At 38.2% G+C, this 17,561-nt stretch overlaps 1 protein-coding gene across 3 annotated transcripts in view; it reads right to left on the minus strand.

Annotated features, from left to right (window-relative positions):
* Nucleotides 1-17,561, minus strand: part of p2rx4a (purinergic receptor P2X, ligand-gated ion channel, 4a) — a 57,481-nt gene that overhangs the window by 31,805 nt on the left and 8,115 nt on the right. For all 3 annotated transcript variants that reach the window (XM_052031886.1, XM_052031885.1, XM_052031887.1), the window contains exons 2-5: nucleotides 16,584-16,731; nucleotides 13,295-13,366; nucleotides 5,791-5,863; nucleotides 1,049-1,136 (exon numbers count right to left, since the gene is read on the minus strand). In XM_052031886.1, the coding sequence (XP_051887846.1) occupies nucleotides 1,049-1,136; nucleotides 5,791-5,863; nucleotides 13,295-13,366; nucleotides 16,584-16,731 (381 nt within the window). The remainder of the gene's footprint in view (nucleotides 1-1,048; nucleotides 1,137-5,790; nucleotides 5,864-13,294; nucleotides 13,367-16,583; nucleotides 16,732-17,561) is intronic.

Genomic DNA, 17,561 nt, shown 5'->3' on the forward strand with positions numbered 1-17,561 from the left:
TTTTGGGGGCCAAAAAAAAGATCAGCTGAAAGGTTAGGGCCAGATTGAAGCTAGCTTCATCATTCATAAGGGTTTGTTAAAATGTTGCAGATCTGATGGATAAAGGATAAACACCTTGATTTCAGGAAGATGTTTCTGAAATTCCAGGCATTATCTCATGTAACAGTTCAGAAAGTGTGTGCCAGTAAAAAAATGAATTGATATACAACTGAAATAAAGAAAGATAGCAAGAGAGTACTGGTGCATGAACAAGCTCCAGACTGAAAGGCAAGTTAAGTTCCATAGGAGCCTGTATGGAGATATTGTTTAACATTCTTATGATAGTAGGGATTGGATGGTGAAAAATGACAGGCAATTAGCATCCTTTCACCCCACTTAATCCCTTCTGCCTTCCACCCCATAATGTATCTTTTGTTTGTTCATTCCTCCCCTCCTCTGCCAAGCAGCCATGCTCCAGCCCCACCCAACCCTGCCCCTGCATTTGCTTATATCCCATTACATGCCTAACATTTTTCCAGTTCTGATGATTAACTGAAACATCATATCGTTTTTTTCTCTCTCCACAGATGGTGCCATATCTGTTAAATATTTCCAGCATTTTCATTTAAAATTTTCAGCACAGTTTTTGATTTTGCTTAATTTTTATAAATGGCTCAATTTTGCCAGCATCAAACTTTGCATGATTTAATAATGTAGAAATTTGTAAGTGATAGTGGTTCAAGTAAGCCAGTTGCCTGTCATCTCCTACATTGCCGTATTTAGAGCTATTAGTTCAGTGTGCAGGTCATTCAGTGGTGAAGAAAATAAATAAAATGCTGGAATGCAAACTAGACATGCAACTTAAGCTGAGGAGATGTTGAAGTTGTGTCTGGCCTAGTTGAAGTTAGATATGGAGTTTCAGTTTCCATATGGTTGGAAATGTGTGGAATTATTTGGAAAGAGTCCGAAGTTTTTAAAAAGACTCAAAATTGATGATGGATGATATCAAGTTTCTTTATAATAATTAGCAACATTAATTTAATTAACATCAAATCAACATCTTACTAACTTGGGAATAACTGTATCATTCTCCACAGGGCACCAACCATATATTTCACATGTGTTTACGTGTTTATTGCATATTCCAGTTAAAATGCCTGAAGTGAAATTAAAATTCACAATTAGTCACATTTGTGATTGAAAACTAACATTCATTTCTCAGTGGGTTGAACAGTGCTTGATTTAGCCCACCAACAAGAATCACCACCTGCACTCTCTCCACATCCATAGTATCCTTGTAATAAAGACATGAGTCCATTGCCTGGGCATCCCAGTGCCAACATCAGACAGCAAGGCCTCACACGAGACTCCACCCCCAGAATGTCCTGACAACACGGAGATTTACTGTGTCAGTTTGTTACCTTTGTAATTGTCTAATGCATATGGAGACATTTTAAAATTATTAACACTCTTTAATATTTTTAAAATATAAATTATGAAAAGTATTAATAGATAAATACAAAATATTTTCCAAAAAAAACTTGAATTTATTACTTTCTTACTAACCTCCAGATCAGGAGTTCCCCATTCAAATGAATGGGTAGGTCTGACTTGAACAAGATCACAGATACAAATACCCCAGTATACTGTTGGTAAGATTGTATGTGACTCAGCTTGTTCCAGACTTACAGTACAATTGAGAAAGTCCAGTTCATACTTACATGCAAGCACAAAATATCAGATGAAGGTGTAGGGCCAGATTGAACAATAGTGATCCCCATCAGAACTGCTGGCCACAACCAGCCTAATTTGGCCCTATATAAATTTTTGGCAAGTTATGAAAAAAATATTAAAAAGGAATATTTAATAAAAATTGTGACAAAAAAATCAATGGAGATCTTCAGCATGATAAGCTTTGTACTCCTCCTGTTTGATTTAAAATTTCCAACTACTCCAACTCAGTTATTTTCAAATCTCAGCCACGTGATTCTGATGCTTGAATGATGGAATTCTCTAAAGTTGATAAAATGAAAATTTTATGGCAAGTTTGATCTGTACGAAATTGATACGTGTTAATGTTAAGCAAACGTATAGTTGAATAAAGTTTTCACTGCATTCAATTTATACATGTACTGTCAACCAATTAAAACGTGAATTGCAATTAATTTCCTGATTAGAAATTTTGATCTTGGATTAAATCAAATTACTGCACCATGTTACTGCAATGTCTTTCAGGGTTTTATTTATATTTTAAAAAGTCACAAGAGAATGCCTTTACATTATCACAGTCTGTTGTCAAATGAAGTTTTGACTGGAAAAACAAATAGACTTGAAGTGTTTAGATCATGTTGTTAAACTGGGGTGCTCCTTCAAACTGACACATTAAGCAGATTCTGAATCTGTGGCCAGCAGTGAAGGGACAGTGCTCACTGTGAGCACAGAAGAAAGTTGTCTGCACAGACCTTGTGAATTTTTTGTGTGTGGATTTTACCTGTCCTGCCATTAATTTCTGTCAGGCACATTTTAAAAGGATTTCTGGCAACAATGTCATTTTTCATAGAATGAAATATCCTGACAAACAACATCAGGATATAATAAAGCACAATTTTAACTAACCTTTAAAAGTTTATAGAGGGCAAAATAAATGTTGGAACATAACTATGAGATTAGGTAAAAACAAAAAAGATTAAAATGTTTTAATTCCATAAGAATTCTTAAGTATTTAAATGAGGGAATTACATCGCAGTTCACATAAAATAGAATGTTAAAAAATATAAAGATTAACCTGCAAAAAAATTGAGCACATTAACCTCAGAAGTTAACTATGAATAACTGAGAACAATAATACATTCTTAGCTCTGTGTGATGTAAATTAGTCTCTCCAAAAACCAAGAGAGTAATCTATAAGTACTTTCCCAATAAACCATTATTTTTGCCTTTAACTCATAATTCCTTACTTCCTGCACTCTTAAAATAAACAACTAAATTTGAACTTTTTAAAAAAACAAACTCATGGTCACCTTCTTCTTACGACAACTTACCCCATCTGTTTCATTCTTTTGAATCTTTGCTACCCTGTACTTTGGGCCCTGACTCCTCACTGTAATTTTAAATAAACTTCTGCTTCATAAACAGAATGGGTTCAAAAGGGAGAGCTGATATCCATGGCCAAATTCTGCATTCCAGAACCTGGCTTTGATTCTTTTAATTGTGCTGTGTTGGTTCACTTTTGCAGTATATACTGTAAATAAGTGTGATATCCCTGTATGGCATTGTATACCTTATACTGTATATATTACAGTACACATATGCTGTCCGAGAAGAACATCAAAAGAAAAGACATGTTCCCTGCATATAGCTCTGCACACTCTCATGTTCCTGCTCTAGAACATGTGTAGAAATATACTAACATGAATTAGAAGGAGTAGGGGCATGCTCTGCCATTTAGTATGATCTCAGCCGATCTGACTATAATCCCAACTCCACGTTCCCGTCAATCCACAGAACTCTTTCACCCTTTGCTTGTCAAATATCTATCTACCTTTGCTTCAAAAATATTCAAAGACTCTGTTTACATTGACCTGTGAAAGGGAGAGTTGCAAAAGTCAGCCTTCTTATAGATAAACTCTTATAGTCATACAGCAATGAAAACAGGCCCTCGGCCCAACTGGTCCAGGCCAAGCAAGATTCCCATCTAAGCTAGTCCCATCTGCCCGTGCTTGGTCTACATCCCTCTAAACCTTTCATATCCATGTATCTGTCCAAGTACCTTTTAAATGTTGTTAATGTACCTGCCTCAACCACTTCCTCTGGCAGCTCATTCCATTTACTGACCAGTCTCTGGGTGAAAAAGTTGCTCCTCAGGTTCTTCCTCTGTCTTAAATGAGCAGGCCCTTAGTTTTAAACATCTAGGTTCCTCCACAACAGGAAACATCCTCTCAGTAGCCACCCTGTGAGGACCCCTCAGGGTTTTATAAGAAACTAGGAACCCACATTAGCAAACAAGGTAGAGTTGAAGCAGCCCTAAATAACAAAGTTATTGAATATATCAATAAATTGTACATGTTAAAGCAAGAACTCTGCAAGAGGGCAGCTCATATCAAATCCAGGTCTTTACTAAATTGGACCAGGCACATGCAAATACACTATTAAACAAGAAAAATATTATCTAACAATCAACATCCATAAAGAACTTTATTCATATATGAAGCAACTTCATAATGTGAAGTCATCACCCAAAATATTTTGAGCTATCGTAGAAAAAAAATTAAACAAAATTGGACTGCAAGTATTGGGGAAAATATGCTGGCATGAATTGAGGATATGTTAATGGACAGAAAATAGGTCATTTTTGGATTAGGAGGCTGTTACTTGTGGGTGTTGCAAACACTAGTTATAGATTCCAGTATTCACATTCTACATCAATGGTTTGGCTAAGGCACTCAATTATAGCACATCCAGGCTTTCTGCTGACAAAGATAGATGGCAGTGAGAACAATGCAGAAAGGCTTGAATGGCTTAACACAATAGATGCACAAATGAATCCTTCCAGACACTTCACACACCACCCCCCCCCCCCCCCCCATCCCCTTCAACTGGGTTGCCTCAAACTAGGAACTATAATCTCAAAATAAGGGGTCAGCCAATCAGAACAGAGATATGAAGAATTTTTTTTCATCCAGAGAGGGGTGATCTTGACATTCTTTACCCAAGAGATCTGTGGAGAAAGGGATAGATATATTATTATCTGTTACAAGAATCAAGGGAAATGGGATTAGTGAAAGAAAGTGATGTGAGGTAACAGATCAGCCAGGATTTTATTTAATGGTGAATGGCCTTTTCTTGCCTCACTTTCTTGATGACCACCACAGAGGACGAAAATTTTGAAATAATCTTTGATAAGCAAAAAACTGCATATGCTGAAAATCTGAAACAAAAACTGAATGCTTTCAAGAGAATGAAAGGTCATCAACCTAGAACGATAACACTTTTTCTCTCTCTACAGGTGCTGCAAGACCAGTTGAGTATTTCTAGAATTCTATTTTATTCAGCAGGCTACATTAGCATAATATTAAGCTCCAGGAAAAGAAAGAATGTTTTTTTTGCCTGAGGATGGGTGCAAATGATCTGCAACCAGTCAAGGAAAAGATCAGGCCATTTTCAAGGCTAGAAGATCCAGAACATTACCAAACTTGGATCTTCCACTGGCATGGTTCAATATTATGCCAGGTTTCTGCTGAACCTTGCAACATTACTGACACTGCTGGATCAACTTTTGAAGAAGGATGAACCATGACAGTAGCGAAAGGAACAACAGAAGACATACAACTTCATAGATAAATCTTAGTTGTGAATCCCTCCTAGCGCACTCCTCCACAACTTGCACACTAAAACCCCCTTTTGATGCTTCCAATTATGGAATGAGGGCAGTTATAAGACAATTTTTACTCAAAAGTCAAGGGATTTGGCCATCACTGGCAAACTCCATTCATATTTGCCCCTGAATTGAGGAGGCAATTAAGTCCCATGTTGATAGGGCAGGACTTGCATCTAGGCAATCTGGGTAAGCATGGCAGACTTCTTTCCAGAGTTCTTTCAGACTTCTTTCGGGCAGAATTCTTTCAGACTTCACAAAAGTGAACCAGATGCATTTTTTCTTTCCAATATTCAAAATGGTTTGGGATTTCCTTTAATCTGCCATGTTGTGCCCCCTTCACCCTCCTAATTACCTTTTTTTTGTTAAGTACCTATATCATATAATGCATTTCTGACCAGTATTTCACTCTTCATTCTGTCATTTCAGTAACATACCATTGCTGTGAGGATCATGATATCCGGTTGCACAATCACTGTCTGATTTACATCTAGATGTTTTACTTGGCAACTGAAGGAGCAGAATATAGAAAACTTGTCAACAGTCAATTAATTAATAAAATAAATGGTATTCTGGCAGACTATATACTTTTACAGCTTTTACATGTTGATTCAGAGCATCCATAAAATAAAACTATTTCTTTCGTTTTAATCTACAGAATAGGTTCAGAATCTTTTTAATATTTTATTTAACTTTATTTAACACATAATCAGATATTTACTTAACAACCTCTATTTCATATCAGTTTGCCAAACCACAAGTTCACTCCTTAGATCTGGCAGAAACTCTGTATTAGTGACTATTTGCAGCCATTACTTCTAAAGCAAAAAACATCAAATATAAGAATTCAAACCAAAAGCAGAAATTACTGGAAACATTCAGCAAGTCAGGCACAGCATTCACTTATGATATTAAATATTTACTAAGATCTACAGAAAATTAAATTTTTCACACATCAGTGGGAAGGATCTTCCCTAGCTGGAGTTGCTGGTGCTCATTATCTTCAAATTCTGCATTTGGCAACAAATGTGCGAAAAGAGATCCACCTGGCGACAGATGGCACTGTCTGTCAGTGAGCTCAATTGCAGAATTCCATGTGGAGTTCAATGATGGAATCCAGCCTTGTTGGAATTCTCAAGATATATGGTACACATTTGCCTTTCTGATCATACACCAGGTCAGACCAGGCTTGGGATCAGATGCCCGATTGATTTCAAAAGGAATTCTAGAGCTGCGAATTAAGAGGCATTAAAGAAAGGAAAGTAATTTGCTTTTAATTATTTTACTTAAGTTACAAATTATTTCTGAGATTATTGTTTTTGAATTTAACTTCATAAAAATTTAATAGTTTTTAAATCATTTATTTTTAGTATTTTTAAGATGTCTCTGACTGTCCAAGACATTTAAAAACTGTTAAAATCATTCACAGTTTCGATGATAGACCCTAGTTTTGCCTTCAGTCAAAGCCTGAAAGGGAGGTTCTAAGGGTGGGACTACAGTTCCCAGGACTAGGCTGTACAGATCTCACTGGCTAACATGGGTGTGTGGAGGGTCAGAGAGACAGGCCTTCTGCATTAGACTAGAATAAGTGAAAGGACCACAAACAGAGATTCTGGGCAGCTGACCAAGGCCAATGGAATAGGGCCAAATATTTATTTGTACATAAGAGAATAGGAGCGAGATTAGGCCACTCAGCCCTAAGAGCCTGCTCCACCATTCAATATGATCACGGCTGATCTGTCCCAAGCCTCATCCTTCTGTGCCTGTTCCCCATAGCTCTGAATTACCCGATCTTTCAAAGATTTCTCAACCTCCTCTTTAAATTCCTCTAGTGATCTAGCCTGTACAACTCTCTGGGGTAAAACATTTCCAGAAATTCACCAACCTCTGAGTAGGGAGTTCCTATGCATCTCAGTTTTAAATGACTGCCCACTTATCTTGAAACTGTGTCCACTCATTCCAGATACCCCCACAAGTGGGAACACCTCCGTATCTACTCTTTCATGTTCTCTAGGGCTTTATATTTCTCAACTGGATCACTTCTCAGTCTTATAAACTCCAAAGTATATTGAACCAATTTCTTTATATCTTAAAATAATCCTCTCATTCCAGTCGACTGAATCTCTTTTGGACTCCTTCCAATGCCAGTGTATTCCTTCTTAAATAAGGAAACCAAAACTATGCATGGTACTCCAGGTGAGGCCTTACCAGTAACCTGTACAATTGTGACAATGCTTTCCTATTTCTAATTCCAACCCTTTTGCAATAAAGGTCATTATATCATTTACCTTCCTAACCACTTGTTACTCCTGCTATTTTTTTTGCAATTCATGTACAAGGACACCTAGATATCTCCTCCCATATTAAATTCCATTTGCCAAGTCTTTCCCACCTACCTGACCTATCCACAGAAAAAACTCTGATAATCTACTATCCAACTATATTCAGACATCCCAATGGTTCAGCATCTGATGTTTGCTGTGTTCCCTTTCAACTCACTGGGACCCCAATTACTGCACTCCCTTTCAACTTACCTAAATGTATTACAATGCTGCCTTGCAGCAGAAAAGTGATTTAAAAGTGTGTTGGGGTATCAATAGAAATTATATCCAATAGTTCAGAAAATCTGCTTGCCCAACACTAAAGTCCTAAATGTGCCAGATTATCAGTTTTATTGGATATTCAGGTGCAGAATCTTAATATCCTCATCACAACACGCCTTCCCACCTATTTTGTGTCACTGGCAAACTTGGAAACCTTACATCTCATCAGGTTCATTCATATAAATTGTAAATAATTGAGGGCCAATAATTGATGCTTCGGGCACTTCACCAGTTACATCCTTGCAGCCAGAAAAGGACCATTTATTCCAGCACTTTATCTTGAGCAAATACATTTACATAACTCAAAGACTTGAATATAACATGTTACAAGTAACCCTAAAATATTAAGGCATTTCTGTAATTAGAACTAAACCTGGCAAACATGTCAGATTCTGAAATATTAACTGTTTCTCTTTCCAAATAATGTAAATACTACTTAACCTGCTGAATATTTCCAGCATTTACTGTTTTTATATTTAGGATTCTCAGATGGTTTGACAGGGTTGTTTGCAAGAGGCATTTTTCATCTTGATGGAGAATCAAGAACTAAATCCCAGCTAAAGGCAGGTTGCCATTCCTTTTTTTTTTCCATTCTTGTGCAGGATATGGATGTCTCTGCTGAGGTTGGCATTTACTGCCAACCCCCAATCACCTTTGAGGAGGTGGTGACAGCATCTTATTGAAATACTTATGTCCACGATGTACAGAAGCTCCCAGAGTGAAAAAGGATTTTTGCAACTCTTTCCCAGTGAGCTGTAAGTGCTCATATGTTGAGTATTTTCAAAATTAATATTTTTTATTAACTTGTGGAGAATAAAGAGAAAAATGGATCAAGCATGGGAGTGGATCAGCCATAATCTGCTGATTGCCAGACTGGTTTATAGTCTGCATCAGTCCTTTTTTACTTCCTTAAAGCAAACATAATTAAATCATATTGTTGAAGGATTATTATATTATTACACAAGGAGCAACAGGGATATCCTTGGGTGGGGAAGTTTAGCAAACTTTCAAAGCTTTGTTACTTTGCTTGGCAATGCCTGCCAAAGCAAATAGGTTAGTATGCATGGAGCCTCAGAATGTGTAGATTATTGCAAGGGAATACTAACGATCCACAGTGCACTGATGAAATCAGAGTAATGTGTCTGGTTTAGCTCACCATATTATGAAGGGATATGGTCACCTTGGGGGAAAAAAGTCAAAAAGAGGGAACAAATTGGGATATTATAGAATGCAATATTAGCTTTTGAGCACTTAGGAGATTCATTGGAATAATCCATGGTGGGCAGGGGAGTGTCTAAGAATGTCTTTTTGTGTAGTCTATATACACTTCCAGCAGGCATTAGATGAAATTCCACACTAGCAAAAAGAGACTGGAGCGAATTGGAGGAAATTGTGTGGCATGCATCAGAAATTTGTTGGAAAATAGGAGGCAGAGTGTAGAGGTTGGTGGGATGTAATAAATGGTGTTCTCCAGGAATTAGTACTAGATCCCCAGCTTTCCATATAAATGAAAGACTAGGTAAAGAAATAGAATGTTGCAAATCAAATCAACAAAGAACCAAGATAGGAGCCATAGTAGATGAGAGCAGGAAGTTACAGAGGAACATGGCGAGAGGATAAAACTATAACAGATGGCATTCAATTTGGATAAGTGTGGGGTCATCTACTTTGTATCCAGGAAAGATAAAACTCAGATAGTTTCTTACTTGTGAGAAATGAGGAGCTGTGGAGGAAAAAAAAAGTCCCAGGTATAATAACCATTAGAAGCTAATGTAGAGGCACAAACTTTAATCAAAAAAGATTAATTGAACATTAGGATTGGCTGAATAGGGTTAGAATTCAACAGTGAGGAAGTGGTACTTCTCTTGTACAAAACCTTGGTTAGACTCCATAGATTTTGGCATGACACCACAGGAAATGCATCTTGCCCTTGGAAAGGATACAGCACAGAGTCCTTAGAATTATGTGAGGACTTAAAGTATTAAATTATGGGGGATTTGTTGTGCAAGCTAATTGAATTGTCTTAAATTAAATGAAGTTCAATAGTGTAGGCAAATTATTTCCTCATGTGGCAAATCCACACTTAAAATTAGACTTAGGCCCTTTAGTAGTGAAAATATGAAGATACTTTTATGATAGAGAGTAATTCTGGAACTCACTCACCAAAAAGCTGTCAAATGAAATTTGTAAAATGAAATTGATGAAATTTGTTAATTGGAATAAAGGTGTGGGAAGACATAAGGTATATATCATTCATGATTAACTGAATATTAGGAAAAGCTTTAAAAGCTATACTTATATTTCCATGAATCTCATCTTTGACACAACAGTGAAAACAGTGCAACAGGGAGGACAGAGATTAAAATTTGGCACATGTGCAGGATGTGAAAACAAGAGCTCTGAAACAATGAATCAAACAGGGTATTAAATTCCAAACTTCGAATATTCAATTGAAAATTTGTATATTTCTTGTTATACATACATTTCTGATGATGAAACCAAACTAAAGAATTGAGGGACCGACAAAGGTGAATAAACAATTGTAATGTGACTTGATGATTGGATATTGCATTGTGATAATGGGCTGATCTAATTGAATTGCAAACATTGATGAAAATCTGTATGTTTAAGTATAGAATCAGCCACAGCAATTGAGCATCTGGATAACTGAATATAGAACATTACAGCACAGTACAAGCCCTTCGGCCCACGTTGTTGTGCTGACATTTTACCCTGCTCTAATATCTATCTAACCCTTCCCTCCTACATAGCCCTCCACAACCTCTGCCAGCAGTGCATTCCATGCACCCACCACTCTGTGTAAAAAAAAAAATTACCTCTGACATCCCCCTTATATCTTCCTCCAATCACTTTAAAATTATGCCCCCTCGTATTAGCCATTGTCGCCCTGGGAAAAAGTCTCTGACTCGATCTATGCCTCTTATCATCTTGTACACCTCTATCAAGTCACCTCTCATTCTCCTTCTCTTCAAAGAGAAACGCCCTAGCTCACTCAACCTATCCTCATAAGACATGCTCTCCAATCCAGGCAGCATCCTGGTAAATCTCCTCTGCACCCTCTCTAAAGCTTCCACATCCTTCCAATACTGAGGCAACTAGAACTGAACACAATATTCCAAGCATGGTCTAAACAGAGTTCTATAGAGCTGCAACATTACCTCGCAGCTCTTGAACTCAATACCCCAATTAATGAAGGCCAACACACCACATGCCTTCTTAACAACCCTATTGACCTGTGCGGCAACCTTGAGGGATGTATGGACTTGGACCCCAAGATCCCTCTATTCCTCCAGACTGCTAAGAGTCCTGCCATTAACCTTGTATTCTGCCTTCAAATTCCATCTTCCAAAGTGTATCCCTTTTTTACTTTTCTGGGTTGAACTCTATCTGCCACTCCTCAGCCCAGCTCTGCATTCTATCAATATCCTGTTGTAATCTACAGCAACCTTCTATACTATCCACAACACCACCAACCTTTGAATCATCAGCAAACTTACTATCCCACCCTTCTACATCCTAATCCAAGTCATTTTTAAGAATCACAAAGAGCAAGGGTCCCAGCACAGATCCCTGTGGAACACCACTGGTCACCGACCTCCAGGCAGAATTCGTTCCATCTACCACCATCCTCTGTCTTCTATGAGCTAGCCAATTTTGAATCCACACAGCCAGGTTTCCCTGGATCCCATGCCTCCTGACTTTCTGAATGAGCCTTCCATGAGGAACCTTATCAAATGCCTTACTGAAATCCATGTACACCACATCCACTGCTCTACCTTCATCAATGTGCTTTGTCACATCCTCAAAGAATTCAATCAGGCTCGTGAAGCACGACCTGCCCCTCACAAAGCCATGCTGACTGTCCCTAATCAGTCTATGCTTCTCCAAATGCCCATAAATCCTGTCTCTAAGAATCTTCTCCAGTAATTTGCCCAGTACTGAAGTAAGACTTATTGGTCTATAATTCCCAGGGTCATCCCTACTCCCTTTCTTAAACAAAGGAACAACATTTGCCACCCTCCAATCATCTGGCACTACTTCTGTGGCCAGTGAGGACGCAAAGTTTGTCGCCAAAGGCACAGCAATCTCTTCCCTCGCTTCCTGTAATAACCTTGGATATATCCCGTCTGGCCCCGGTGACTTATCTATCCTAATGTTTTTCAAAGTTCCAGCATATCCTCTTTCCTCATATCAATATGCACCAGCATATCAGCCTGTCGTATGCCATCCTCATAATCATCAAGGTCTCTCTCACTGGTGAATACTGAAGTAAAGTACTCATTAAGAACCTCCCCCACCTCTTCCGACTCCAGGCACATGTTTCTTTTTTTTAAATCCCTGATCGGTCTTACCCTCACTCTAGTCATCCTCTTATTCTTCAAATACGTGTAGAACGCCTTAGGGTTTTCCTTGAATCTACTCACTAAGGCTTTCTCATGCCCCCTTCTGGCTCTCCTAAATCCATTCTTAAGCTCTCTCCTGGCTACCTTGTAACTCTCCAGAGCCCTGTCTGATGCATGCTTTCTAAACCTCAGGTAAGCTTCTTTATTCATCTCGACAAGATATTCTACGTCTCTTGTCAACCATGGTTCCTTCACTCTACCATCCTTACACTGCTTCAATGGGACAAACCTATCCAGAACCCCATGCAAGTACTCCCTAAACATCCTCCACAATTCCACTGTGCACTTCCCCAAGTTCCTAATTTATGCTCGCAAGTTCCTGCATCATAATTCCCCCTCCCCCAATTAAATACTTTCCCATATCATCTGCTCCTATCCCTCTCAAAGGCTATGGTAAAGAGTTATGGTCACTATCTCCAAAAATGCTCTCCCACCGAGAGATCTGAAACCTGATCAGGCTCATTGCCTAGTACCAGGTCCAGAATGGCCTCTCCTCTATTTGGCCTGTCCACATACTGTGTCAGGAATCTTCCTGGACACTCCTAACAAACTCTGCCCCATCTATTCCCTTTACACTAAGGAGGTACCAATCAATATTAGGGAAGTTGAAATCACCCATGACAACAATCCTGTTACTTTTGCACCTCTCCAAATTCTGCCTCCCGATCTGCTCCTCAGTGACTCTGCTGCTATTGGTGGAGTCTGTAGAATACTCCCAATACAGTGATCACTCCCTTCCTATTTCTGACTTCCACCCACACTGACTCAGTAGACGATCCCTCCAAGACAACCTCCCTTTCTACAGCTGTGACACTGTCCCTGGTCAGCAAAGCCACTCCCCCTCCTCTTTTACCTATGTCCCTGTCCCTTTTGAAATATCTAAACCCCAGAATATCCAACTGCTGGATTCTTACCTCGGGACACCGGCCTTGCACCTGATTCTCGGTAAGAATAAGATTGGTCATAACAAAAAATGCTGATTCTTGCTGTAAAGAGAAAAAATATTTGATTACATACATAATCTTAAAGAAATTACAGTCAAACAGCATGGAGATAGGCCCTTCAGTCCATTGAGTCTGCGCCAACCATCAAGACCCATTTACACTAATCCTAAATTACATTTTATTATTTCCATATTCTCATCAACTCTCCCTAGACTCAACCATTCACCCATGCACTAAATGCAATTTACAGTGACCAATTAGAGTCATACAACATGGAAACAGGTCATTTGGCCCAACTGGTCCATGCCGACCAAGATGCCCCATCCAAGCTAGTCCCATTTGCCAGCATTTGGCTCATAACTTTCTAAACCTTTCCAATCCATGTACTTGTCCAACTGTCTTTTAAAAGTTGTTATTGTACCTGCCTCAACCACTTCCTCTGGCAGCTGACTCCACATGGACACCATCCTTTGTGTAAAAAATTAACCAACCAACTCATTGTCTCCATGATGTGGAAGGAAACTAGAGCACCCAAAGGAAACCTGTGCAGTCAGACAGAATGTGCAAACTGCACACACACACAGCAGCAGCAGTCAGGATTGAACCTGGGTCACTGGAGCTGTGAAGTTTAACTACAAAAAAATGCTTTCATTCCCAAACATTATGAGTCAGTGACCGTACAACCAGTGCAAAGAAGAAAGAGAAACAGAACTTTCAATATTATTCTGTGCTATAAGTTTGAGATAAGTGCTTCAAATGGGTATAGAAATACACCCTTATTGTAAACAGAAGAACATATTCCTGTTGTAGCCAGATTTAGAAGCACAGAAGCACATTTTAATCATTGTTGCCTGTATGTTAATGTGATGAAAGGTGATATTTCATCCTTTAGAGAGCCAGTTCAATATTTATTCCGTGAAATAAATAGAACAGAAAATCAGTCAGGTTCTATAAATGAAAATAGCTTTAATAGTTTACCGACCAGCCAATGAAGATAAAAAGTTATCCCATAATTTACTCTGCAAACCAGTCAAACAAACCCACTCTTGCCTACACCCTAAATCACAGCTAATATATACACATTTCCAGCAGCAGAAAAAACTATGTATATACTTCTTAAACTAATGCAACCTACTTCAGCTGGAGAAAGTTCCAGTTCTGTTAAATAGATGAAAACGTTCAAAATAAGCAGAGAAATTCCCATCTAGCAACCAAAAGAAGAAAAGCACTCAACTTCCTATTGCCAACAAATTGATGTAGAAAGAATACACACTCTGGCAAAGAGAAATGAAATGCAATGTTTTGCTCAAAACCAAAACACAAAATCTTTATGACACAGCACAAGCTACTTCCCACAGAATGGCCTGGATTTTCTGATTAGCAGCTTGCTGTAAGCTGCCTAGAAAAATCATGATCTCACTGAAATAAATATCCCTTTTATTATCATCAATGGCTATCAGCTTCTAGCTTTTGGAGTTTATTGGATCCATCCAGCAACATGTTGGAAGAGCAACCAATCACATTGAATAATCTTCACAGCTGGAAAACCAGGAAATAAAGAGCTCTACTTTAAGAGTCATAGGGAGATACAACATGGAACAGGCTTTTCAGCCCACCGAATCCACACCAGCCATCAACCACCCATTTACACTATTCCTATGTTAATTCCATTTTTTTTTATTATCCCCCTATTCTCATCTACTCCACCCCGATTCTATCACTCACCTATACACCACAGGCAATTTACAGTGCCCAATTAACCTACGGGCTCACATGTCTTTGGGATGTGTGAGGATATCAAAGCACCCAGAGGAAACCCATGCAGTCACAGGGAGAACATGCAAACTCCACACAGACAGCACCCAGCTCTGGATGGAACCCAGGTTTCTGGCACTGTGAGGCAGCAGCTCTACTTGCTGCACACTGTGCCATCATTTTGAAACTAAGTTTTAATTATTTACAGAGAACAAACTAAAGACAAGGATTAAATCATATGAGATTAACTTGCAGCCTAAACCAGCATAATCTCTTTAAAACAAAATAAAAACATGGAATTTTACAATAATTATCTGAGAAAGTTATAGTTGACACATATAAAATTAGTGTTTTAGAGTCAGGTAGGTTCTAAGCAGTTAGAATGGTTTAGAATGCCATTAAAAATTAAGGATATACAGTTGACATTCTCAGATTTCTGCTGATTACACCAGGGAATGTTGCAGCAGTGACTCCTATGGAATTGCTAACAGCAGCTTCTCAATTTCTGCATTTAACTGCTCATGTACTTACTCCAGAAGTTGATTCCCTCCATTATAACAATGGACAATAACCTCATTACTATTCCCCCATAAATCTGGGGAATTTCCTCTGCGTTTTGCAACTTGAGTGACCAAATATTGAAGAAATACATCTAGTTGAATAGTTTATAATGAAAAGTAAGTACATTATTATTGCCATCTTAAGAAAATATATTAAGATTTTAAAATATTTTTAGAAGCAATTTATGGCAATTCAAACCACCATCACACATTAAAATACATTAAGGTTCACAGAATAAGTATCTAATTATTATATTAAAACGGACTGATACTTAGCTACAACTACTTTTGCTAGGGTTTAGATTGTCTAAATTAGCATCATAGTTACGTCAACTTCTTCGGCTATGCAGTAAGATACATATTTGTTTCTTCTCTCTTCACCTAATGATGGAAATACTCTACACTAAGGAACGTATTTGTGTCCAATGCACACATGTGCTGCTTCTTAAAAATAGGTAAATAAATAACTTCAATAAAGTGGTGGACATAGAAATCTGACAAAATTGCATTAGATGCTGCATTAAAAGTAGCAGAGATTTCAACCTCAAAGAGCCATTCTGGGCTTATGGAACATGAATGCATTGACAGTTTGATGCATTTAGCTAATGGGAGAGCCAACATTAAATATCTGTAATAATAATTTCCTTTCTTTACTCAGTCTTTTCATCCATACATTTATGAAGTGGCTTTATATTAAACATCCTGCAGAAATTGTATTGGTATTGGTTCTTGTTACTTGGATATCTGAAATCATTACGAAATTAATTTATTTCACAAGTGTCCAACTGGTCTGAATTTACTTAATTGGAGAGAATAATTTTAAACTCATACTATTACCCCAACTACAGAAATTAAATGGATCCTAATGTTCATATTCATGAGATTCATAAATTCCTCTCCTCTCCCCTCACCCACCAACCCCTGCCCGACATTTGAAACCGTACCTGTGGAGGAATAACATAATCAGCTGCATCCCATAGGTGTTCTCCAAACCCAGTTGAATTTGTAAAGGCAATACCTTTCATTTTGGTGGTGACTGAGGCAATGGGGGAGTCAAATTCCTGGTAGCCTCTCTCCCACATAAACACCCATCTGGAATTCAACAACAAATGAAATGGTCTGGTCAATATACAACAAAATTCTCAAACAATAGTGAATGCTTGGTAATTCTAAGGGAAATGAGTTGTGTATATGTACTGCAATACACTCTAAGGCAAATGAGTCACGTATAGTAAAACTCCTTTAACCCAACACACTTGAGACTATGGTAATGCTGAATTGATAGATTTTCTGGACTATTAGGTGTTATTCAAATTAATACTTCAAAACACATTCAATTCACTTTCATTCAAGATTTTACAGGACTATAATAAATTTTGCAGTGAACCAGATGGGAACCAGAGCCCTGGTGTGTTTAAAGGGAGTGCGGGATCCAGGCACCGGTTTGTTTAAAAAATGCACAGAAACTGAGGCCCAGGTGTGTTAAAGGGAATACAGGAAATGGTGCCTGGTTCCTGCACATCTTTTAATACACCAGCGCCCTGGTTTGTTAAAGGGAGTGCAGGAACAAGGGCCCAGTGAGCCAGATGCCAAACTGTCAAGATTTCCAAATAACTGGTTATTGGAGTTTTACTGTATATCTACTGAGATACATAGAAAAGCTGTGGCTTCTACTCACAATGAAATATCAATCCTAGCTGTGCAATTGGAGATATTCAAAGTTTTCAAGAGTATGGTTCCTAATGGTTACATGTGGTACTGGACTAATAGCCTAGATGTCTAAATTGAAATTCTACCATGGCAAGTTGTAAAATCAAATTATTAAATCTATTAATTTATGGACCAGAACCACACTAGACAACCAAGAAAAAGACCAGATTGTGATGTACCCCAATCATCTTTTTACAAAGGCAATTTACTAT

Source organism: Pristis pectinata, chromosome 17, assembly GCF_009764475.1.
Source record: "Pristis pectinata isolate sPriPec2 chromosome 17, sPriPec2.1.pri, whole genome shotgun sequence".
Taxonomy (NCBI): domain Eukaryota; kingdom Metazoa; phylum Chordata; class Chondrichthyes; order Rhinopristiformes; family Pristidae; genus Pristis; species Pristis pectinata.